This window comes from Sceloporus occidentalis, unplaced genomic scaffold, assembly GCF_023333645.1.
Source record: "Sceloporus occidentalis isolate IW3139 unplaced genomic scaffold, rSceOcc1.0.p SCAF_7, whole genome shotgun sequence".
NCBI classification, from domain to species: domain Eukaryota; kingdom Metazoa; phylum Chordata; class Lepidosauria; order Squamata; family Phrynosomatidae; genus Sceloporus; species Sceloporus occidentalis.
In genome coordinates, this window is record NW_028316987.1 from 37700490 (window position 1) to 37726881 (window position 26392).

General features: G+C 37.6%; 1 protein-coding gene across 2 annotated transcripts in view; it reads right to left on the reverse strand.

Moving 5' to 3' along the window:
* The window catches only part of BBS9 (Bardet-Biedl syndrome 9), a 259252-nt gene that overhangs the window by 109088 nt on the left and 123772 nt on the right, over nucleotides 1-26392 (reverse strand). Inside the window, exons 21-22 of one of the 2 annotated variants that reach the window (XM_089532608.1) lie at nucleotides 24034-24256; nucleotides 13199-13605 (exon numbers count right to left, since the gene is read on the reverse strand). In XM_089532608.1, coding sequence (XP_089388734.1) covers nucleotides 13589-13605; nucleotides 24034-24256 — 240 coding nt within the window. In that variant the 3' untranslated portion in view covers nucleotides 13199-13588. Of the gene's footprint in view, nucleotides 1-13198; nucleotides 13606-24033; nucleotides 24257-26392 lie in introns of those variants that run through there. The other variant, XM_089532607.1, reaches the window with a different exon arrangement.

Consider the following 26392-nt stretch of genomic DNA (forward strand, 5'->3'; position numbering starts at 1 on the left):
AACACAAGGACATAGTCAAAGAGGAATACAGAATGAAGGTATGAGTAGCCAAAAGGAAGAAGAAGAAACAATGGATGACAGACAAAACACATGAAGCAGTTCAAGAAAGAACAGAAGCAAAAGGAAAGGGAGAGAGAGAACATTGAATGCTGCTGTTCAACAATCAGTGGATAAGGAGAAAGAAAACTACCAAAACAATCAATCCAGAGAAAAAGAAGCCCATAATAATAAAAAAGGAAGAATAAGACACCTCTTCCAAAACATCCAAGAAATCAAAGAAAATTTTAAACCAATCAGAAGAGAAACATAATAATCATGATTAAATGAAAGAAAATGATGGAAACAATACACAGGAGAGAGATATAAAAATGTGAAAAGATGAATGACACATGGGAAGAAGAAAGTTATGAAAATGAATTCCAAACTTGGAGAAGCGAAGTGATAGCTGCTCTCAAAGCAAAACAGATGACATACCAGCAGAACTTAATTTTAACTAAAATTTGTCAACAAATATGGAATACAGTCAGTCCTCCATATCCATGGAGTTTTCACATGGATTCAAGCATCTATGGCTTGAAAATGTTTTTTTAAAAGATATAAATCACACAAAACAAAACTTGATTTTGGCATTTTATGTAAGAGACACGATTTCACTATGCCAATGTATTTAATGGGACTTAAGCATCCATTTTGGTAATCACAGGGGGGTCCTGGAACTAAACCCCAGTGGATATCAAGTGCGCACTGTACAAGAGACCAGAAGTGATCATTATACATCCACAAAAAACAACACACAAAAAATTGCAATAATTACAGAACCATCACACTAATTTCCCATGAAAGCAAAGTCATGCTTCAAATTCTGCAGCAAAGACTCCTACCACATTTGGAGCAAGAAATCCCTGAGGTGCAAGTTGGATTCAGGAATCCAGAAGATCCAGGAAATTCGAGAAGAAAATTTGCATGTGCTTTATTGACAGAGCAAAGCTTTTGACTGCATCAGGAAAAGCCATGGCTTGCACTTAGAGGAATGGAAGTGTCACAACATTTGATTGTCCTGATGTATAACCTGTACTCAGGACAAGAGGCTGTCTGTACTCAGAACAAGAGGCTGCCATCAGAACAGAATACGGAGAAACAGAATGGTTTCCAATCAGTACAGAGGCCAGGCAAGGCTGCATACTATCACCCTATTTGTTCAATTTATATGCAGAAAAAAGAGCAGGTTTGGACTCAGAGGCAAGAGGAGTGAAGATAGGAGGAGGAAACCTTAACAGCCTAAGATGCAGACAACACAAAGTCTTGGAGCAATTACTGAATAAGGTCAAGGAGGAATATGCCAAGGCTGGATTAATGCTGAACATAAAAAAACCAAAACAAAAATAATGACTATGGCAGATCTGCAAGAATTCATCCTAAACAACTAGAAAATGTAAACAGTCAAAGAGTTCCCTTACCTTGGGGGATGAAGCAGATGGGGGCAAAGAAGCAGTGAGAGGCCACTCCAGCCCAAATTGCTCCAGGACTGTGGCGACCTGAAGCTCAGTCTTGGAGCAATTACTGAATAAGGTCAAGAACAAATATGCCAAGGTTGAATTAATGCTGGAGATAAAAACAAAACAAAAATAATAAACATGGACTGCTCTGGGACCATGGTGACCGGACGCTGCAGTCTTGAAGCCAGCTGCTGCTGCGCTCCCAAATGGGCCACTGCCAGACGTGGCTTTTTGCTGCTCCTTTTCAGGCCAGCTTTGTGCCGCCTTAGGTAGTTTTAGAGCAACTTCTGGGAGCTTTCGGGCTGTGCATCATTTGAATGCCACACTCCCAAAGTGCCTGGAAGGTGCTTTATTTGGCCTATGTGTTTTGGGCCTTGGTTCAAATATTGATCAGAACGGAGACTGAAGTCAAGAAGTCTGAAGAAGACTAGGATTGGGAAGGGCTGCTATGAAAGAATTGGACAAGTTCATAAAATGTAAAGACAGAACTCTGAACGCTAAAGTGGGGATCATCCAAGCTACTATATTCCTCATCACCATGTTTGGATGTGAGAGTTGGATAGTAAAAAAAAAAAAACATAGGAAGAAAAGCAACTTATTTGAGATGTGGTACTGAATATGAAAACAGAGAATACCATAGGCAGCCATGAAGTCAAAAAAATGGGTTCTAGAAAAGCTTAAGCCTGAACTCTCTCTGGAAGACAAGATGACTAAATTGAGGCTGTCATGTTTTGAGCAAATTATGAGAAAAAAATTAATCATTAGAAAAGATAATGAAAGACTTAGTCAGGGAGGACACAGGCATGAGCCTGCAAAGAAGTTGGGGATAGGGGATCTCAGAGATATCTCATCCACAGGGTCACCATAAATTGAGATTAACTTGACGGAAGCCAACAACAACAATAGCAGCAACAACAGGCAACAGACACTGTGAGAATATAGTCTCTCCTCGGCTTCAGAAGCACTTTGGACAAATAACTGATTCAAGAACAGCTTCCCATTTGCAAGACAATAAATAGAATGGGTTGAAGTACGGTACAAATCATTTTTGGGAAATTCAGACACATATGTTCTATTGTCTCAATAGCATAACAACCCTGCCAACAATAATGTGAAATGTTACTGTTCATTTTGTGAAGTGTAACTGGGGTTAAACTCCATCTATGGATAGTCATATGAAAGGTAAAGGTAAAGGTTTTCCCTTGACAAGATTGTCTAACCATGTCTGACTACAGGGGGCAGTGCTCATCTCCATTACTAAGCCAAAGAGTCAGTGATCATGTGGCCAGCATTACTGCACAGAACGCTGTTGCCTTCCCACTGAAGTGGTACCTATTTATCTACTTGCACTTTTAATATAATAATAATAATAATAATAATAATAATAATAATAACGAAATTTATTTTTATCCTGCCCCTCTGTGTAACACAATCTAGCTTTCAAACTGCTAGGTTGACAGAAGCGGAGACTAGTGACAGAAACTCACTCTGTCAAGCAGCAATTGGGTCTCGACTTGCTGACCTGCCAGTCTTGCAATTCTCAGAATCAGCATCTTAACCACTGAGCCACTGGATCCTATGGCTATACATTTTCTTTAATATATATATATATATATATATATATATATATATATATGTATACATTTTCTATACATTTCTATGGCTATACATATTCTGAATAAGGTTGATAATGATTTATAAGGTGGCATGGTCCATATTTTAGCCTACTGTTCTTCTCAAATAAAGATACCTGAGATCTAGTTCTAATAACATTCTTGATGCTTCCCCTTCTTTATTTTTCTTCTCCATATACAAAGTAGATGCCAGCTTTTAACTCTTCAATAGTTAAAAGCAAGAAAATACTTGGCTACTCAAATCCAGTCTATACTGTTGGGATGCCTAAATGCCAATATATATAATTAGTAAAAGACCAAATTAATACTTTGTTCAACCCACTGTTGATGGACTGGAATTTGTGGATATATTCCTATTCAGCTGTTTTTCTTTCCACTCTTCCTTTGTAGTTTCTTTGTTCAAAGGCAGTTGTCTTGAGGGTAAGGATGGAATGCAAAGCAAGACTGAAGTGTTCTGTAACTAGCTTTTATGTATTCCATTTCCTAAAGTCTGGTTTATGTTTTAATTTCCTTGCACACTACACATATTATAACAGTAGTTAACACCCCAGCCTCATGAGGGCACTCTTGACCAATTTATCACATCTCCAGTCTGGTTTTCAGCCAGCATCACACTACATTCCTAAACTCTCTCTACTATTCATATGGTCATCCACCAATCCTGGCCTTAAGCAACATGCTTCCTCCTACGTTTGTCCCTCCATGGCCATTGTTAAAAATGAATTTGATATCTCACCATCATACCTGCACGTTTTGCATTTCTGTGGCTATTCATACAGTCTGATTTGAAACATCTATTCCTAGGCAGTAATTCACTTCATGCATTGAGTAAGTAGACTAAATCTACAAAAGCTTATGCTACCAACTTTTTTCTTCTGAAAGTGCTACAAGATCCTTTTGCATATTGATATTCTAGATTAACATGGCTATGTCTTTGAATTCTATCTGCCATAATATACATATCCACACACTGTGAATATAATATACTATACAATTTCACCTGCTGTGGTGTCACATACTGATACCAAGTCACCACACTTGGTCTTTTATCTTGTAGGAAGAAAGTGAAGACTATAGAAATGGTTTTAATCCAGTCTATCAGCTTCTTTGGGTACTTCCAGAATTCATATGGATTTGTTCTGGTGTGTGGGTGTGTGGGTGTGTGTGTGTGTGTGTTTTGTTCTAGAATGCACATTTAACTAAACTTCATAGTAAAGCTTAGACTGATATCCCAAATGTTTCTATACAAGGTTGGGACCTTTAGATAAACATGGGTATTTTTGTTCAGGACAAAATACTCATAAGGTTTCTGGCTTTGGTCAATTCTGCATGGAAATTGTTGTGAAACAAATTTTAAGGACTGCAGGTGCTACCAGTCAAATACAGTCAGGCCTACCAAAAATACAGGACCTCAAGTCCCATTTTCCCTAATGGCAGCATCACCCATGTGTCCCCCAGTACAGCCGTGTATATGTGTTGCCATTAGGAACAATGGGGGCTTGCCATTTGCGGATGCTAAAATCTGTGGATGGCAAGTATACAGATACGGAGGCTACTCTGTATTTCTTTCATTCAAAGCATAAATGAAACCACCAAGATTGGCCAAGTAAATATCGTAGGCGCGTTACAGATGGGCACCCTAGCACGGACTCAGTCCATACTAGGGTTAGAAAGGGGCGTCTCTTCCAGACGCCCCTAACCCTAGTACAGACTGAGTCCTACGAAATGGTGGTGGCCGTTCCACACGGTCGCCGCCATCTTGACGTAGAGGACGCGCTGCATCCGCACGTCGTGCTGCATCCGCACGTCGCACCCTGGAAATGATGCTGTGAGTGCGCGCTTCGGCACTTGTGGCATCTCTTCCAGGGCGCAGGAAGGAGAGCAATTTTTGCGCTCCTTCTTTGCAGCGTCCGGGAACCGCGCCATTTGGCTGCTGCGGTTCCCGGATGCTGTAACCGGCGGCGGCGGCAGACCACCACTTTTTGGCAGTCTGTAACCCGCCTTAGTTACAGATGCATTAAAAAGAAGTTTGAAAAGAAAGACAATAACACGAGTATAGCATAGATCCAGAATTTACTCCTTTTATTGGGAGTGCATCCTAAATACGTTCCTATATACCACTTAGGAAATGTAGCTTCTAATGAAAAGAAGGGAAGGGATATTTGCCAGTTTCACCCTCCCCTTGTAACATCTTGTGCACCCCAAAAACTTTTCCTGGAGGGTTTGGGAAACCTTCAGAACATGTAAGTGGAGGCTGAAGGGGAGAAGAAACCAGTGACTGCCCAACTCTCCCCTTAAGTAGTGAAATCCCTCTCCTAGAGCAAAAACTCTTTGTAGATGAAAGGAGACCTTCTTTTACCAAAAGGCTAAATTTACTGAGTACAGTGGACTCTTGTTATATGCTGGGATTTGGTTCCAAGATTTCCCGTGTATAACAAAATCCGTGTATGGTCAAGTCCCATTAAATATAATGACATAGCAAAATGGTGTCCCTTATAAAAAATGGAAAATCAAGGTTTGATATTTGAAATTTATACTTTTTTTGAACATTTTCAAACAGTGTATGCTTGAATCCGTGTATAAAAAATCCGTGTATAAGAAAGGCCGACTGTATATGCAAAATACATAATTTGAAGCAAGAATTCAATACATATAAAGGCAATGTCTCTGAAGCATTCAAAGATAAACTGGATCTCTCACCAATAATATTTCTAACTATGACTATAAAACAGTGAAATACTATTGGACGCAAATTCATGGAAGGTTATGCCATTCAAATAAACGCTGGTCATAAAAGTGCCAGTAAATATTGCTGAATTTCCTGGAATAGACTAACATAACCACCCCCTGTTACAAAGCAAAAAACAAGGTCCTCATCTTATAAGGACACTATAGAATGGAGGGAAATGACAGCATGAACTGAAAGCTGCAAATCACCTGAAAATATTAGCATTCTTCTTGTTACAGATGTGTGCCCATCACTGAAATATTACCTCAAAAAAGGATAAGAGCAGAATGCCTGCTGCTTAAATGGAAGCTTTTTAGAAATCAAGTTACAACAAAGTTCACTACCTTGACATGCTCGTTTTAGGCAGTACTATATTTCACCATTCTTGTTATCAGAGGTTAAATGCTCCTGCACATGCTCATCGCTTGGGGGGGGGGGGGGGGCAACAAATACTGCTGTTAATGATGCAAATATGTGTGCTATGTTTCAAAAAAGCATCTCTCTTCCATTATGCTGATCCAACTATAGAAATATTCAAGAACATCTCCCTCCCAAATATATTATTTATTATCAAGTATATGACATCCTGCCTGCAAAGTAAATTGAAATGTTTATGGCCAGTATTCTCTACACAGGACTTTTTAATGTGTTATAAAGACAAAAATGTGGGAAAAAATAGGCCCTTGTAAATTTAATATTAGCTTTATTTAATTTAGAGGTGGGTGATGTTTTTATTCATTTTTAAAGCTTTTCCAACAGACTTTACCTCCTTTAATTTCCGCTAAAGCAAGGGTGAGAATTTATTTGCTACTGTGCTTCTTTATTATTAAATAAATGACAAGATTCAACATGTTAAAGAAAACACACTATGTAACAGTATATGAATAAGCACAAGGTTGTACTATTAAGGAAGGACATAACATTTTCAGCTCAGAGGGAAAAAAATTTTGGTCTTATGACTTTAAATTTCTCATATTTTAATGCAATTTTTACAAGTCACTTTGACATTGGAGAAAGAATTGGAAAGGATTTTTATAGATGTTGCACAAATAAATGGATGGCAAATGTATTATCCTGAAGCAATATCCAGGAAGGCCATGGTCACAATGTTTTAATTATTGAGTACAAAATAAAATGAAGTTTACTGTCACAATTATATCTAATCTTGGTATCAAGAGGAGCAGTTATACCAAACCCTTAGACCTTAACTGGTAAACGCACTGAACCAGAATAGCTTTTCCTACCAATTATACAACCTCTGAATTTTCTGGAAACAAAGGTTTTTGATGGAAAATTTACCAAAGAACAGAGCAACTGATTAACAGATTTGACCTTGCGCTGGTAGTTTTGGAGTGAAAAGACGCAATGAAATCCCAATCAAATATATAGTGCCATCCACCCCTTAGTGATGGGGTGTGGTGGCTCAGTGGGTAAGATGCTGATTCTGATCATTGCAAGATTGGCAGGTCAGCAGTTTGACACCCAAGTGCTGTGTGACAGAGTGAGCTCCCATCACTACTCCCAGTTGCTACCAACCTAACAGTTCGAAACCATGTAAAAGTGCAAGTATGTAAATAGGTACTGCTTCAGTGGGAATGTAACAGCGTTCTATGCAGTCATGTTGGCCCCATGATCACAGAGTTGTCTTTGACAACACTGATTTTTCAGCTTAGTAGTGGAGATGAGCATCAACCCCTACAATTGGACACGACTTGACAATCTTGTCAAAGGGGAAACCTTTACCTTTTACCTCTTAGTGTAATGACTGGTAATGGAAAATGTTTTTGCTTTTTATTAAAGACTCATTTTCTCTTGTCAGCTATGCTGCTATGCAAATGCCTGTTTATGCTTGATATCCTCCATTGAAACTCTTCAGATAATGTGGTGCACAGAGGAGACTTTTTTCCTGGACTGGGTTGTAAATAGCCTATAATGTACATTGAATTTCACACTGTAAAATTTTTATTTTATTACTTGTATTATATTAAGCAAAAATCCTTATGTATGTGAAATTGCATAATAAATATATTTGCTTTTCAGCAAATATTAGAGGTCTTAGAGGTCTCTCATTCATACGTTTCATCCAACTTTATGACAAACAGCAACAATCTTCATTTATTACATATAGTTTTGGTTTTATCTCGAAAGCTCCAAACAATTTGGTGGTTGGCATTTAAAGATGTGCCACTTTCTCTAAGAAGCTACATGTACCCTGAGAACCAAAACAGTGGCCCAGCTCTGTATCCAACTACCGTATGAGGTAAACATGAGGCAGTATTTTGAGTGTTGATGTCAAAGAACTGAGCTGGCTTGTTCCCTACTCACATTTAGGTTTCTGAATCAAGACATTCTGCTTTTTGTTAGGTTATGACTGAGGTTTGGGCTTCCCTGAATTGTCTCTTGTTGACATTACTGCTGCTATTTTATGCCACTCTGCTGCTGTTTAATGGATTTTTGCCTTGCTTTGATTTGTTGGCTGTTAGTTCCCCAGTTTATGTTTTAATTTTTTTTTATTGTTAGCGACCATGAAAGTGTTTTATGGACAGAAAATTAGACCAAAAACAATAACCTGGAAATGATCTACCTTTGTTCAAAAATATTAATTTGTTATATAAAATATTAGTACTTGCCTGTTAATTATTAGATATTAGTAACCCTGTGGTTTCTTTGACTTGTTCAGGTTTTAGTAAAGATGGTCCTTAACAGAAAGAATCTATTTTAGGGCTAGTCAACTGTACATTTTAATAGGTTTCATGTTCTTATGTCTCGAATCCATGGAAATATAATGGACACAGCAGGTTGCTGTGTCAGACACAAGTATTTCTGCATGTAAATTTTTCTTTGAAATTACTAAGTTACTAAAATGTCCAAATAATCAAGACACTGCAGCAGTTAAACAAGATTTTAAGGTTTTTGGCCCCCTCCCCAAGATGCGGTTGAACACATGCTGTATGTAACTCAGAAGAATGGCATTGGGAAGTAAATCACTGAATAATAGATATAACAGCTGTTTTCTTTAGAGACACAGTATCAGTACAACAAGCATTCAGTAATGCATGGTGGAGGATGAAATAACTTTACCTTCACTTTTCAGAAGCTATCCTGCCCATCTAAAATCTACTTCATTTTACATAAATTTGTAACAAATTATCTAGCTATGCAAAATCTGCAAAGGTTGCATTTTTCTTTAGCTAGTGGCCATGAAAAATCATTTTAAGTTAAGGCACTTTCTAGAGAGTGAGAGATCAACTGAAAAAATAGCCTCTATGTCAAATGCTATACAAACTTAAAAGTGTTGGGAAACAGTGATGGGTATTTTCTTTGCATAATCAAGCATACTTCTGCTTCAGATGTATCAAATATATACATTGAGTTTTTTAAGGAAGATGTAAAGTGAGTGTTTCTTACTGCTACCTACACTAAAGAAAGAAGCTGGAGGGATCTAAAGATAATGATATGGTTTGAGCTTTGATAAATTATATTTAATTTGTTGAGGATTATTAGGCATTTTACAGGATATTCCAGCACCAGCATCCTAAAAAGTTCAGCCCTAAAGGCCAAATTAACACTGCATGAAGTGAGAGAGGCACTCCTAATTTATTTTTCAACATCCAAAAGTAGACCATCTGCACTTCCCAGTGGGTAAGTGATTTAATTACAATACTAATATTCTTATGATTAGCTTCTCTTTTGCAAAATTAAACTGTGTGATCCAGTTTCTATAAAAGGTTGCTACAGGTGTTACTGCAGAATCTGTGAATTTGTTCTCTTTTCTTTCTTCACCGTTTCCTTCTCCTGTCTGCATTCTGAATGCATGCTGCCTTGTGGGAGACATCAGGAATATAAAACATGAGACAAATTTTAACTGGCAGGCATTCAACAGCAATAATCAAAACCAGTATTTGCAAGGGGAGGCAAGAATTGCTTCCTTTATTCCTGAAACATTGCAATGGGATAATTAAAGCTAGTGAATAAATAAATAAGGAATATAAACCTACAATTCTATCAGACTGTCAGATATTCCTCTACTGAACCATTACCAACCTCTATGTAATTCTTAAAATATTTCAAAACCCATCAGAACAAATGAAGGTTACATTTCAGTGAAAATGCTATCATCCAGGACCCAAATTAAATGGGAAACAAAACAAAACAAAAATACTTAAAATTAGAAAGCTTGTTACTTTTAATGATCTGCAAGTTTAAAATGTTGCTGTTGATAGCTCTTTAAAAGCCATTAGAAAGCTTATAGTATTGCAAACATTTTATATACTTCACTGGCAGAACCTCTTTGATGGGACTTAAGAGCAGCATATGTGGAGGGTAAATGTCAGAGGTTGGGGAGGCACACTAGGCCTTAGCGGGCTAAACAATCCTGTCACACCTGCTTTTGGAGATAATTCCACACTATTCCTTCCACTGCTGGTTTAAGAGGGGCTTTTTATTTAAAATAAAGATATAAACTGGTTCACTTTCTGATTTAAAGGTCCTCTCCTGGAACTAAAACACTTATGGGGTGTAGCAAAGTTGCCCCCTATATCCTCTAGGGCAGTGGTTGCCAACCTGTGGGTCAGGACCCCTTTGGGGGTCGAATGACCCTTTCATGGGGGTCGCCTAAGACCATTGGAAAACACCTATTTAATTACAGTTATGAAGTAGCATCAAAAATAATTTCATGGGTTTGGGTCACCACAACATGAGGAACTGTATTAAAGGGTCATGGCATTAGGAAGGTTGGGAACCACTGCTCTAGAGTAATGCTACTCACTTCTGCTAGTCCATTAAGAGTTTCAAAGAAAGAAATAGCTGCAGCCAATGGGAATAAATAATAATAAATAATAATAATAAAATTTTTATTTATATCCCGCCCTTCCTGCGATCAGGGCGGCTTACAACAGAGATTAAAACAATCCATACAATACAAAAGATTAAAATACAAATACATCAGCCCTCCATTTAAAATAACAGGCATAAAAGCCCCATAGCCCAACCTCTTGGCCACGGAAGAGGAGGGAGGCCCACAGGATTTTAGTCGGGGAATGCCTGTTGGAACAGGAAGGTTTTCAGGTCCTTCCTGAATTGGGCCAGGGTGGTAGTCGAGCGGAGCTCAGTGGGCAGCGTATTCCAAAGGGCTGGGGCAGCCGTGGAGAATGTCCTCCGTGTGGTGGAGGCTAACCTAGCCCCAGGCACCTTCAGTAATTGCTGCCCAGACGTTCTGAGGGTGCGAGGCGGAATGTACGGTATACCGTGTGGCAGTGGCATCACTAGGGGTGTATGGGGGATGTAGAATGCACCCTAAAATTGCGGAGGGGTAGGACTCCAGAGGGCATAAGTAATGAGCAAGCAAAGAAAGGTCTGGAGGACTCAAGTGGAGGAGGACTGCCTTGCTCCACCCACCATGATGATAATGGCTTTAGAATCAACAACAACATTAATTAATAGCCACTCATCTTTTAAATATAAAGAATCTAATATCTAATATCTCCACTTCCTTCTGTTTTGATTGTTTAACTAATGGTTTTAAGGATTTATTTTATATTTTATCATTGTTATATTTAGATATTTTGTTATATATGTAAAGGGGGGAGGAGGGAATTATTTGTATTGTATTGTATTAGAGTGGTATTGTATTGTATGTTTGTATTGGTATTTTTTATTGTATTACTGTATTGTATTTTATTGTATCTTATGGATTTGCTTTCGTAATTTTGTAAACCACTTTGGAAAGGCGATACATAAACATAATTTTTTATTATTATTATTATTATTATTATTATTATTATTCCTGCTGCCCCAGCAACTGCACCAGCCTCAGTAGCAGTCATGCCAGACTCTGAACTCTTGGGGGGGGGGCTGCCTTTAGAGTCCAGCATTACTGGAGCCACACTGGACCCTGAAAGCTTGAGGGGGGCTGAAGCAGTATGGTCAGGCAGAGGAGGGGAGAGCAAACCAGTTTGCCCCTCTGCACTGGTTGCATTAGGCCTACAATGGACTTTGGGGATCATATTGTCCTGCCACATTTTTTTTTACAGTTTTGCTAAAATGACTCCATCCTCCTTGGGGTGCGGGAAATTTTATCACACTTTGGAGTCTTATGTTTTTGTAGGCCCAAAAGACGACTTTAATAATTTACTTTCTGTTTGAAAAAAAGTCGCTTCTGATACTAAAATACCCCAAGGGGTATGTATCCAAATTGTCCTCTAAACTTCCTGGTAGCATGCAGGGCATTTTTAAAAATAAAAATTTTGTAGAGAAGGCTGTGCTGGGCAGTCTTGGGGGCTCCACTTTGCCTGCTCCTGACATATGCTATCCTATTTGGTCTCTTGGAGACATGTACTACCCAGGTCAGGTGTCCATATTTGACTAGTTGCAGAAATATGAAATGAAGTGCCTTCGAAACATTCTAGGGTCCATTCTCTGCATAAACTGGGTCATTTTTCTTTCCTTGGTAATAACTCATTTCCAAGGGAAGTGTGTATATGACTAGCCTGCCTGATTATGTCAATAGCTTTCAAAGACTTAAGCCTATTTCATCAGATATAGTATTACAGCTGTTTTATGGATATAGCTTTACAGAAACAGATATGTAGGCACACAAGCACAGAAACAAAGATTGTTAAAAGTGGAGTTGAAATGGCCAGGATATACAAGAAGTAAAAATGGTGACAATTCTAAGTCATGTGTACAAGATAAGCACATAAAAAGCAGTAATGATAAATAACATAATAATTCTCTTTCCTATGTTCATTAACATCTACAGTGAGGGACAAAAGCTCTTTCTCAATTCATACCTAGGCAAACTGAATATATTTTCTAATGAGTTCTAGTTTAGCAGTTTCTGTGTGTCCCCTTTAAGCTCCTTTTGTTGAATAAGAATTAGAACCTTCAAGCCAGACACATTTATCCTTTTGTTTTGGAATGTTGTTGTTTTTACAAATGTCAGATTTGTGTACATTTATTAGTTTCTGTAAAGACACAACTGTTTCTCCTATGTAGGAAGCAAAATGATCTTATGGGCAGATGAGATTACATTTTGGCAGTGTTCCATTCTCAGCCCATCTCCAACACCTCAGCCTGAGGAAGAGCATAAAGCAGCAATATCACTCAGGCAAGGGAATTCACGTACTCTGCAGAAGCAAAGGGTTGAAATATCCAAAGTATCAACCAAAACAAAGTGACAGGCTCATTATCATACAAGTCTATCCTAGCTCTCTCAAGATGGAAACAATTGCAATATCTTTGAAAAATATTTTAATGTGACAGATCTTAAATACAAACAGTTTCATGCATATGTTTGAAAGCTCATATTTTCCTTCACCATATGTTGGTACTTTCTCTCTTTTCCTTCTTCCAGGTTGCTTCAGGCTGAAGCTGTAGCAATGTAGATTACATATGCAAGTTGCCTACTTCAAACCATGTGGATCCTGTTCTGCCTCTACTCCTTAAAACTCCAATACTGAAAACAGACTGAGTGGACAAACAAACTAGCAATAAACCACACATAACACAAATGTTTAAGACAGACTTGCTGCTTAAGGGATAAGAACATGACCACATTTACACAGAGTTGCACCATCACATGAAAAATCTGGTGCATAGTTTCTGACTTCCTATGAACCTGGATTTGTTCTTGGATGGAGGCTATGGTCAAAAGTGCATTTCCGGATCATCATCATCATCATCATCATCATCATCATCATCATCATCATCATCATCATCATCGTATTTATTTATAACCTGCCTCTCCCTGTGTTGGATCAAGGTGGGTAACAGCATAGAAAAAGAGAAAACAATAAAATCAAAGGCACAGAAATGATAGATAAAAGTACACTGGTGCCTCGGGATACGAAATGATCGGGTTACGAAATTTCCGGGATACGAAAAAGTTGGATTGGCAAAAACTGTTTCGGGTTACGAAATATTTTTCGGGTTACGAAATTCATTTCGGCGCGAAATTCAAATGCTGCAAAGTGCAGCTATAGGCTTTCCAGTGCTAACGGAAAGCCTTCTCGGGTTACGAAATTTTCGGGTTACGAAAGGAATGGCGGAACGAATTAATTTCGTAACCCGAGGCACCAGTGTACACTAGACTCCTGATTCCCACTCCCCCCACTAAAATTAAGATTAAAAGCAATTCCCAAACAATGGGCAATAAAATCAGTCAAGAACGAATCAGTCCGAAGAGAACAATTTAAGCAAGTGGACAGTGAGATTAGGGGATCAATTTGGGAAGGCCTGCCGGAAGAGATCCATTTTTATTGCCTTCTTAAAGGTCTCCAAAGATGTTAGCTGGCAGATCTTGTCCGGCAGATCGTTCCAGATTTTTGGAGTGGCAGCAGAAAACGTCCTCTGGGAAGTAATTACCAGTCTAGTTCTCTCTAGTCTAATTGCATCTGTTCCTTGTGATAGCATATTTGTCTATCATTGAACATGCATTTGCTAGATTAAGGTTGGATTATGCAGGTTCAAGATGGATTTCCTCTTTAGAAAGTATCTGGAAACTTCTGGTGGTACAAAGCCACAGGAAAAACCACTCATTCTTTCCTGCTGCCTAACTGATTAGCTACATGGCAGGGGAAAGATTGTTGCTCTTGCTCTGGTATTAGCAGCATTATGACAATTCTTTTGACTGGGAACATTATGGAGGAGATAGTCACCCAGGCTGCCACTTCTCATACACTTAGTATACAGAATGATCAGTTCTCATTGGGATCATTGGATGTGGGAAAGAGCAGTCTTGGTTGGAGTTACAAGAAGGAGAGATTTCTCCACAGGTATCTGATATTACTGTGATTGGGGGGAAATAGCTATTATAGCTGGAATCGCTGGGGATGGAATATGTTTACTTCCTTCCGCGCATAAAGAAACTGATGGGGAAAACACTTCTCCCCAATCCCTAGTTCAGATCCCTAGGTCTCAGTGGGTATTAAGAAATTTAAACTTCCCTGTCCTTGCAAACACTGATATGTGAACAGGGAGAGAGACAGACAGAGAGAAAGTATGTGTATGTATACATATGCAGAAAGCTCCCTAATGGATATAACAGTAAAAAAATAATTTTGTCAGAGCGGGTCACAATTTATTATGTCACTTGTAAAATCCCCCCAAAATTCAACCCCACCTTTTTGTAAAGTTAAATTACATTAAACTTAGATAAAATTGCTTCAGCAGCACATATACTAATACATACACAGACACATATATAAAATAAAATAAATATATTTTTAAACAACCAATCTCTTGCCATAAATCAAACTATTATATCTCACATATCATAGTCTGCAACCCATAGGACTTCAGTAGAAAGCAAACTAGTTTATCAGAGGGCACGATCTGATTAGCAAAGGAAGTTTCAATGTTGGTATTAAACATAAAGGCCGGCTAATAAAATTAATATGCACTTTGTAAGAAGTGTGTGTGTGTGTGTGTGTGTGTGTGTGTGTGTGTGTGTGTGTATAAAACAACCACAGCCTAGAATCAGCCAGAATGACATCTTTTAACAGTTCATTTTGAGTCAAATTAACAGACTGACCTGAAAGGCAAAATAAGGCAGTGTCTCCAACCTCAATTTCTATTAGGGAACAAGAGTAACAAACTATTTTTCCACAGTTTGTAACAAAACAGACTATTATACCTGGGTACAGTTCATAATGAGGTGTTTCAAATGATAAAGTTGTTGGTCACTGCACTGGAAGGCCCCCAAAAGACCAAGAATGTTCCAAGGAAAGCTCCAAAAATAGTTGTTTCCCAATAACAACCTATTTCAGATATATTCTACTGAGTAACAGTTATATATATTTTTGCAGAGATTTTTTCTTTCTTTCTTTAATGTACAACAGTGCATTTCAGACTCTGGAATAGTCTGTACATAAAAGGCAAAGGAACTAACACTATATCATATGTGGTGATAGAAAAGCAGCAAAAGCACAGACAGAAAGACAAAGTAAATGCCAACTGATCTGTTGGGTTTTTTAAAAAAGTTATTTTCAAAGTGCTGAAGATTAGTTCAGGTTCTCTTACTTAAATCAATACTCCCTATGGGCATTTTGCTAACTTTCTCAGGGTTACATGTCAATATGCTTTTCTTCTTAATACTGAGTTCATAAAATCAAATAAGTGTGCAGCCTACAATACATTATACCAGTCCACAGGGTTAGGAAATATGTGAACACTGCTGGAATTCAGAGATTTCTGGAGAAGAGAGTGCCTAGCAGAGTTTACCACTGAAACAGTACCCTTTCCATCTGCATCGTGGACTGGTATTATTATTATTATTATTATTATTATTATTATTATTATTTTCTTATATCCCACCTTTCTCCCAATATAGGGACTCAAGATGGAGAACAGCAGATTTAAAACAATATAATTTAAAAACAATACATTAAAATGTATAAATATAAAATTTAAAAAACAATTAAATCATTTTAAAAGTTAAAATGAAGCCATCTTGGCTTCTTAAAGTGACATCTGATAGTACCCTGTGGCTTGATAAGTTGTTTTGCTGAATTATTTTGCTACTTTCTGAGAGGTACAGAAACATGGTGTTTTGACAAGCTCCAGAAAAGGCTGAGCATCAATCAACCAGGCCAACAAACCACTCACTAACACACTACCATCTTGTTTGGACTGAGTTTCTCTTTATTGGCCCTCATCCATTCCATTATTGTAGCCAAACTCTGATCAAAATACCCATGATTTCACCAGAATTGCATGAAAAAAGGGAGTCTTCACCCATATACTGATGACACTGAATCTCTGAACTCTACAAGGAAAAGACATCTGAAGCCTTGAAGAGAAGAGACCAAGCAATAAAGATTATACCCTCAAGTCCTCATTGCCTATTGCATTCATTGATTTATCTATCTTTAAAGTGTTCCATTTAGCTACTTCCTCAGTATGTCTATTTTTCTATAAGCAAATCTCACACCAATGTGGAATGTGTCAACTGACAGCTCTTTTATTACATGTCTCCAAAGTGACAATATTTCTGGAGTAATACATAAAAGAAGCATTTTTCACTGTCATTCAGCATATTATATTAAATCTGAATGACTCAAGAAATTCTTTCATATGAAATTGTAGTTAGCAAATCTCCACAGGAATTTCTCTGCATAGAGATCACTTTACAGTGCCAAGAGATCTTCAATAATAAATCTTTCCTTTATCTGATGCTTGCACTGTATCTCTTAATTTAGATGGCAGTTGACATCACCTGCTGGAACATTTTATCTATACCACTAGCATTTACATATCTTTTTTATTTAGAGAAGAATTAAGTGGCCATCATTCCACAGAAAATTTAAGAAGTATGTTCTCGGTTTAGTATTCTACAGATTTTTTATTTACTGCTTTGAATCCTGTTATTGCTGCTCCAGTTTCAGATTGTTGTTGTTGTTAAGTGCCCTTGAGTTGACCACAACTCATGGTGACCTTGTGGATGAGGCATCTCCAAGACTCTCTATTCTCCACTGCTCTGCTCAAGTACTGCAGACTCATGCCCATGTCCTCTGTAACTGAGTCCAGCCATCTGCTGTGTGGTCTTCTTCTCTTTCTTCAACCATCGTCTTTTCTAGTGAGACATGCTTTCTTATGACGTGGCCAGAGTACAACAGCCTCAGTTTTGTCATCCTAGCTTGCAGGGAAAGATCAGTCTTGATCTGTTCCAGAAGCAATTTGTTTGTCTTTTTGGCCACCCACAGTATCCTCAGCACTCTTCTTCAGCAATATATCTCAGTTTATTTTCTTTGCAGCTGCATTCTCCATTGTTTAGCTCTCATATCCATACATGGTGATGGGGAATACAATGAATTGGATGATTCTAACTTAAGTATTCAGTTGTATATCTTTACACTTTATGATTATGTCTAGTTCTTTCATGGCTGCCCTTTCCATTTCTAGTCTTCTTATTTCTTGACTGCAGTCACCATTCTTACCAATGTTTGATCCAGGGTATGGAAACTCTTATTTCAATTTCCTCATTATCTAGGTTGAACTTATGTAGACCCTCTGTGGGCTTTATTTTTGTTTTCTTTATGTTCAGCAGTAAGTCTTTCTTTGCACATTCTCCTTAGTAATTGTTCCGAGTCTGTGATATTTCTCACTGCATATCTTAGATTGTTGATTCTACTTCCTCCTGTTTTTACTTCCTCTTCTTCTGAGTCTAAACCTGCTCTTCATATGATATTTTCTGCATACAAGTTGAACAAGAACCAGAGGTTCCCTCAGCCACCTCACTCAGCTAGCTTACCTTCCCCCTGTGGGTCAATTTCCCTTCTCTCCCTTGTCCCTGAGTTGCTGTTCCTCTCAGTACAAGAACTCCAGTGGGCCATATCCATCCCTTCTCCTATCAGAACTCTTGATGGAGCTGGTTAGATGGCAATCAGAAGGTGGCATCAGTGAACAAAATAAAAAGCAGCACATAAGAAAAGCTTCTTTGAGGTAGCACCCTGTATGTGGAACTCCTTTGATCCAGAAGGTAAATCACCTTCTTCATATTGTTGTTGTTAAATATATAGCCCTATCACTACACACAGCACTTCATAGATTAAAACAATAGAAGAGACAGGGCCCTGACAAAAGCATACAAATTTAAGGGAAAAAACAGGAGAAAAGAAAAAGAAATTTTCCTTCTTCCAGCAAGATTTTGCTACTGTTTAAATTATGTGCCATTTCCAACATTTTTCTTGTTCTTAATGTTGTTTTTAATGTTGTTTTTAGTTTATTATTGGTGTGTAACATTTTAAGACCAAATTATTGTTAGCTTTTTGCTTTTTTATAGTTTGGAGGTGGGGTACTTTTGTTTTTTTATGTCATTTATGTTTTTGTTACCTGCTTTGAGTATCTTCTCTGGAGGAGACAAGAAAGTTGGACATTTTACTAAAAATAAAAATGAGAATTGCTATAATTTCCTTCAAGATTATCCCCTTTGCCTTGAATTATATACCCACCCAGATGCATTTGGTGACAGTGATACTCTCTACCAGATCTTTTGCATCAAACCATGTTTCAACCCTTCCCTCGTAGTTATGTTCAGTTTGAGCCCAAGTTGATTTTGCATCGAAACTCTTGTTTCCATCTTAAACCTTGAAACAGCTCCTTATCACTACCACCCCCTCATTATTCCTACATAAAATTGTCCTGTAAGCTCTTTGGGGGCAAGAACCATATGCTCTAACATAATGAAGTGCTTGGTAATCACCGCATGTTGACAGTATTAAAACCCACTATGACCTCTAGCAATGCTGCACTAATATCTACAGAACAAAATCTGGAATAAGGCTTACAATTATTTCAACAAGCAATAAGACACTCCCCAGAGTTTTGCAAAATATATTCTAATGTTTCTGCCCCAAACATTTTCCAATTACTACTTGGGGGCACCAGAAGACTTCATTGTGTGTTGAAAGATATATGCCAAGCTGAATACCTGTAATCATAACATTAAATTTCAAATCTTTGGAAATAGCTGCTGCAGGGGTGCAATTTGGACAGGAACAGCATCTTCTTTCTCTGTGAGTTTTAATATCTGCTCATTAAATATAAAACATTTTATGAGCCCTCAAAGCAAACACCATGAATTGATAACTGAGATTTCCAAACGCTTGCAAAACTAAGTTCCATCCACTTCACTGCAATATTTTGGAAAAGTATGGTGACATCTTAGCCATTAGCATAATATGGATCCCAGACAGAGTGATAACTGAATTTGCCTGCCATTTCTTCTTAATGCAATTACTTAGGTAATATTTTAGAACTATATTAGGACATTGCATTTTTCCTATTGTTTGAGGACTCCCTCTTTTGTCTTTTCTTGAGTTTTTAGGTGATCACTCTACTGCACAGTAACATACAACTAAGCAGAAACAAAACTATACTTCCCAACACAATTCAAATTATAAAACAGAAAAGAGGACATTTTATCCAGGCCCAAAGATCTGCGGAGTTATGAGAGGAAAAATGAGGTTAATTTATCATTCTTGGTTGTATATATTTAGCAGAGTAATTTCTTAGTATTTGAGCAGGATGCCCACATTTTGCAAGATTTTATTGGAACCCATCAAAAGCAGTGTCAGAACAGAACAGTGATTTGCTGGGCTAGTCCTTCCTTTAGAGCAGTGAAGCAGAGCAGAATTGTATAGGAATTCTCTAAGATTTATTCTATGCTAATGTGCTTCCAAATGGTATTTTTTATCCTGCAATCACCCTGTGCATTGACTGGAATTTTACATCAATCCAGGTGATCTCACATTTCATTTGTAACCCTCCTTTATTTTCCCACTGTTTCCCCCCTCCACAGCCCCATACCACAGAAAATGTGTTAAGGAGGAAAAAGAATTTATAAAATCTGCAGAGTGCATTTTGATTAATACCACTACGGCATCACCAGAGACAGAAAGATGTTTGCTACCCTTTGTAGCATGCTCTCCAAAGACTATGTCCCAGAGTTCCTTATCACCATCAGATAGTTCCTATGGAATAATAGGAACTGGCATCTGATTTGCAGCTGGGAAAAGAGAGAGAGAGAGAGAGAGAGAGAGAGAGAGAGAGAGAGAGAGAGAGAACTGTCCTAACAATCAGAAACAATGAGAGCCAGAAGAACTGGCAACCTGTGCTGCTGATACAATTTATGAGCCCCAAAACACATGTGAACACATGAGTTAGGTCTCTGGCCTCCAGAGACCACAGAACAATATTAAGTCACATGGTGAGTAAATAGAAAGCATTTGTCACTCATGTAATTTACATTCATGTCATACTATTATTATTAGTGAATTTTAAATGATGAATTTTAATGTAGATTGTTTTAATACATGTACATCTTATTTGTTCTTTTAGTTGATGTGTGTTTTAACCAATGTCTTTTTAACTGATGTTTGTCTATTAATTGTTGTTGTTCCCCACCTCAATCCGTGGAGAGAAGTGGGTAATAAATAAATTACTACTACTACTACTACTACTACCATGTCTGACTATAAATACCAATCAGGCATGCAGAAACATTAATTCTGTATGAGGTCCTGAAAAAAAGCCAAATGACTCAAACCAGCCTTCCAATTTCTTAAAACTGAATACAATGCCAGAGAAATTATGCTTGCGCTTAGCATATGAATTTACACTTTCTCATTCTTCTGGTCACATTTAGCAACTGGACACAACAGACTGGAGATCATGAGATATACTCAGGTAAGCATGGCCCCACCCCAAAGTCACAAAAATGAGAAAGCTCTTTAACTGATTAAAAAAAATTAAAGCACCTATAAAACAAACAGATCTAGAAGCTACTATATAATGCATTTATTTCACAAGATACAAGAGAAAATAATCACTAATATGTCACTACAAAAACCTATAGAATTCATTCACTGTACTTTACTGGGGGAAAAATTCTGCCCACCCACAGGGAGTCACCAGGGTGGTCTAAACCACCTTTTCGTGGATCCTCTATGGTCCTGACCTATACAAACTATTGGCAGAGTTCCTCAGACCCCTTTACTTCCTTCCTAAGCCAGTTGTTTAAGATGCTGCCAAAGGCAACAAAGTAGAAAATACACACTGATGTGACTTTCAGATCTCTATGATCACATTTAGAGAATGGCTTCTGATCACATTTTAATGTTCTGTCAGTAATTATACTACCACAGCCTCCAATGAACTGCAATTGTAAGGCATTGCTTGAAGGTTTCTCTTAAAATGACTAACAAAAATGAATGAAATTTTGAATAGATTATAATGAAAATTTCTTCTTCACTCTATACATCTTATTAAAAGGCACTATGCTATATATAGCATACATAGTAAAGTAAACTTGAACAGATGGCCAAGCTATATCACAAGCAATGTTTGAAACTCCCCCATTTCAAGAGCAGTGTACTATCTCCTCTGAAAAGGGAGGCAACTTGAAGCTTCTACTGAAGTAAAAACTGTACAAACTCTTTGGGCCCATGAAACATATTTCATGGTTCTTTAGATCTTGGCCCTTGTCTTAAATATGTAACTACAAACATTTTACGGTCATTAGGGTCATTAAATTAGGGAGCCCTGGTGGCATAGTGACTAAATGCCTGTACTGCAGCCATTCACAGTCACAAAGTTGTGAGTTTGATCCCAGGGCTCCAGGGTTGACGCAGCCTGGCATTCTTCTGTAGGTCGCTAAAATGAGTACCCAGTTTGTTGGGGCAATTAGCTTACACATTGTAAAACCGCTTAGGGAGTGCTTAAGTGCACTGATAAGCTGTATAAAAATGTACTTGCTACAGTTTATTTTATCCTTACAATCTTCTTAAGAATGGAAGCTTTTCTAAAGTTTTCCCCTTAGAAGATAAAATAGCAGCATACTAAGAGAACACAAAAAGTTATATTGTAATAATAATCAGTTTGGGCATTATGATGAGTGGTCCTTCACACATTTTATGAGAAATAAGTAATGACATAGCAATTTAGCCAACATGCAAGTCTGTTTATATTTGTAATGTATTCTAAAGCCGAAGAATAAAGGAACTCCTTGGCATAGCTGTCACTTGCTTGTAAAAAACCCGCCCCAGGTTAATAAGCATACTTTTGCTTATGCATCTGGTCCACTTAGGCAACTGTTATTCTACCTATGAAGGGAAAGCTATTTATTTATTTATTTATTTATTTATTTATTTATTTATTTATGGTATTTATACCCCGCCCTTCAGCCCTAATGGCTCTAAGAGCAGCTTACAATTATTATTTTAATTAGACGGTTCCTTGCCCTCAGGCTTACAATCTAAAAAGACATGACACAAAAGGAGAAGGGAAAGGTGGTGGGAAAGGGGATCAGATCCAGCAGTTCTTCTCTCCCTCTGAGGCCTGGACCAAGGCAGATGGACTGGAGGGAGGGCTCTTCTTCTTAATAATGTCAAAAGCATCCGGATTCTCCATTAATCTTACTTGTATGGAAATTCACTTTCAGTTTGCTAACCCACATCTAGACCAAAGAATTCTGACACTGGATCAGTACAGAGATAGCTGTTCTCCTTGTTCTTTAGTTGGAGTCAGTTAAGGGGTATCAGCATCCAGATAACACAACACTCCAAAGCTCAGAATCTTTGTGGCTTCAGACAAAACAGGTGCAGGGAACAGGTGGCCTTACAAATGTTGGTGAACATTTCCCTTATTAGTGGCAAAGCTGATTGGGAATTAGAATACAACAATATATGGAGGACACAGATTTGCCATTCCTGATATAAATACTGAACATAACCAGCCACATTTGTGATCCTCAGGAACACATTAATTATCCCAGTACAACTGCTACCTAAAACCATTTTGGAAACAAACTATAAATTCTGTTGCTCCAGCTAAACATTCAAGGGAGAAAAAAAATCATTCTAATGGATCACAACATCAAAACTTTTGAAGTTTCAAACAGTTAACAGGAAGGACTCACCCAATCCAATCGTCAGGGGGGAAAAATCACCTAGACTCCTTCCTTAGCTTAGTGTGTCTAGGAACTTGGGGTGTTCTAACAAAATTGGTATATGAAGCTGTGACCCATTCCCCAATTCCTGTTAGATGTGTCCACATAATGAATTAAAGAAAGAAAACAATCAAGGTCTGCGAGAATATGAAAGAGGAGGCTTATGGGCAGTTTTCCTGAAACTGATCTACTTAGGAACAAAATAGTTTAAAGATATTTCTGGTAACTCACTATAAGAAACTCCAAAAACTCCAGTTGTGTTCATAAACAGAAGTCCTTAAAGGAAAAAAAGTGCATGTTTCTGTGTGCCTTTCAGCTGAACTTAGTGGTTAGCTTGAAGGCAGCACAAAATGATCATCTGGCGTACATTAACTTCTGTATTAGTCCATTTATGTACTTGAAATATGGCAGCCCCTGACCAAGTTTAGACAAGCGTAAGCTCAAATGGTTTTATTCTCTAATCCACTTTTTATTGGTTAGAAGAAAAACATAATGGATCATATTTAATGTTACAGCAAAGAAATACATACCATTCAAAAATTGTCTGGCATCAAAATTATACTAGCATATTTATTCAGTGGTTACTCTGGAATTTTTGAGGGGGAGAAAAAAGTCATTTCTTTTAACTATCACCATTTTAATAGGAAACTTAAACTCTAAACTTCATCAACATTTCATTTTTTTTTATTTTTTAACCGGATACACAGGAAAGTATGTCAAATAACTTACCTGGCAGAATTGTAGTTTGTTGAGAGTCAAGGTCTATATTTAGAGACATACGACCACCTTTGGCTAATCTGTCATAGAGCATGGTTATGTGCTTCTTCAGCCTATTAGTATCCTTGGGGATACACAACTGATTGGAAAGTGTCAGGGCATGGTCTTTTGAACTCTTGGACAAACATGTTTTTAACAAATGTGAGACAGCAGCATCCACACTTTCTTCCCAACCCTGCAAGGAGGAAGGAATAAAATAAATAAATCAAAGATAAATTAGAAATTGAACATGCTTTTTTACTGAAAAGAAAAACTACACTGGGACAATTTTTAAAATATATAGCAGATGTTTAATTGCAGAATGATTTCAAAACGTAGCTAAACAATTTACAAGTCTAGACATCTAAATAAAATGAAGAAAAATAAGGAATTTAAAAAGAAAGGAATTGAGCAACAATGGAAAAGTAGCACATAGTTATTTTAAGTAATTTTAATTAATGTTAAGATTTTTAAAATGTTCCCTATAAAGCAATTTTTCAAATGGAAGACAGATAAATGTGACTGTAAATGGGTTAATTCTCTCTTATTCATTCCCTCTCACAAAAACCTCTGAGAATTCAAGCAATTAAAAAAAAATCCCTGCACAATCAGAACCTAACGTTATATTATTCCGTGTGTGACAGCAGCAAACATCTTGGGGCATGCATATGTTCAGATTAAATACCAGGCATGGACGAGACAACAACAGTAATTGGCACTGCAGTATACAGGAAGGAGATTATTAAGTCCTCCCTCTCCAGCTGCAGTCTCAATAAAATCTAAATACTTCCCTTTGCACAGCAGAGTACAGTAATAGCCACGGAGAAAGAGGGAACTCCTCCAATGAAACATCTAGTCCCTAACAAAAACTGGATCTACTATGTGAATTTTAAACATTCTGAACAACAAAGAAACTTGTGGCACCTTGAATACAAATATACTATGAAACCAACGTTTATAGACTAGAAAACAGTACAATGGGATGAGGAATATGTAGCCCACCAGATGTTCTTTAACTGCAACTCCCATCACTCTTAACCTGAAAAGTCAATATTGAAAGATGATGGCACTCTCAGCCCAACAAAATCTAGAGGGGCATACATTCCAAATCCTTACATTAGCTGCAAGAATCAGCAAGTATTTGTGTATGCCCAACACGTGTAACCAACCACATGTTCAGTTTATAAAGGCTTCATACAAATTTTATTGTAAAAGTCACTGAACTCTTTATAAACTGGATTTACATTTTATAAAATACCTGGCTACTGGACATCATTTTAACTTGTGAGTGTTAGAATCATACACACTGCAGCCCCTACTCCTAATCCCAACTACAACAGGTACACTCAATAAGAATTTGGTAAGGAAACATACATATTTCATTGATTCAATGTGTCTAGTTTTGGGACTACCAAATGGATTTACAACCCTATATGAATGTGTTCTCACCAGTTTCAAATGCAGTGAATAAGTATTATTGCTCACTTTGTACACACTCAGTTTTAATTGACCTAGGTTTATGGCCTTTTTAACCCACTGTTTACAACTTCTATACCCATGTATATTTGAGATGACACAGAAGCAAGCATTTTTCATAAGAAGAGGACATATATATTAGCTACTTTTATATCCTACTTCTCCTTCAATAGACTCAATCTGGTGTGTACATGGTTCTTCTCCTCTCCATTATCTTTACAATAACCCTGTAAAATAAAATGGAATGATCTAATAATCTAGTCAATTTAATGGGTCAACAAAAATTTGAACCGAGGACTCAGAAGTCCCAGTTCATCATTCTAACTACTACATTACTGGTTCCAACAGGTTAGGATTCTGAACAGACACTTGTCTTGTCCTCACACCTATCATATTGCAGCCCATATAACTCTTGAACTTCTGCATGACAAGAGGAAATCTGAAGGGGGTGGTTATCAGAAGGAAAAACTAACAACATACCACACTTCCAAGCACATATGTCTTATGAAATAATAGAAAACAGCATTTCTACCATTTAGTGCATATATCGATAAACATGCAAACACATTGGTGATACAGTGGAGGCAAGGAAGTGGTCCTGGAAGAAGTCAAAGGCAACATTTAGATGAGTCACTCTAACGCTTCTTGGAGTGGGCAGATTTTAGTGGACCTAAACTAAGAACCAAGCTTGATCAGGGGGCTGAATCTGTATTTTTTGACAATGGATCACATCATCTGCATGTGCTCCAGTTTTGCATTAGCATCAGCACTGAACAGGCCAGCATCACAGAAGCGCAGGTCTTCAATTACTGAATGCTCCTGATCAAAAAGTCCCAGCAACCACAGCCAGGCATTT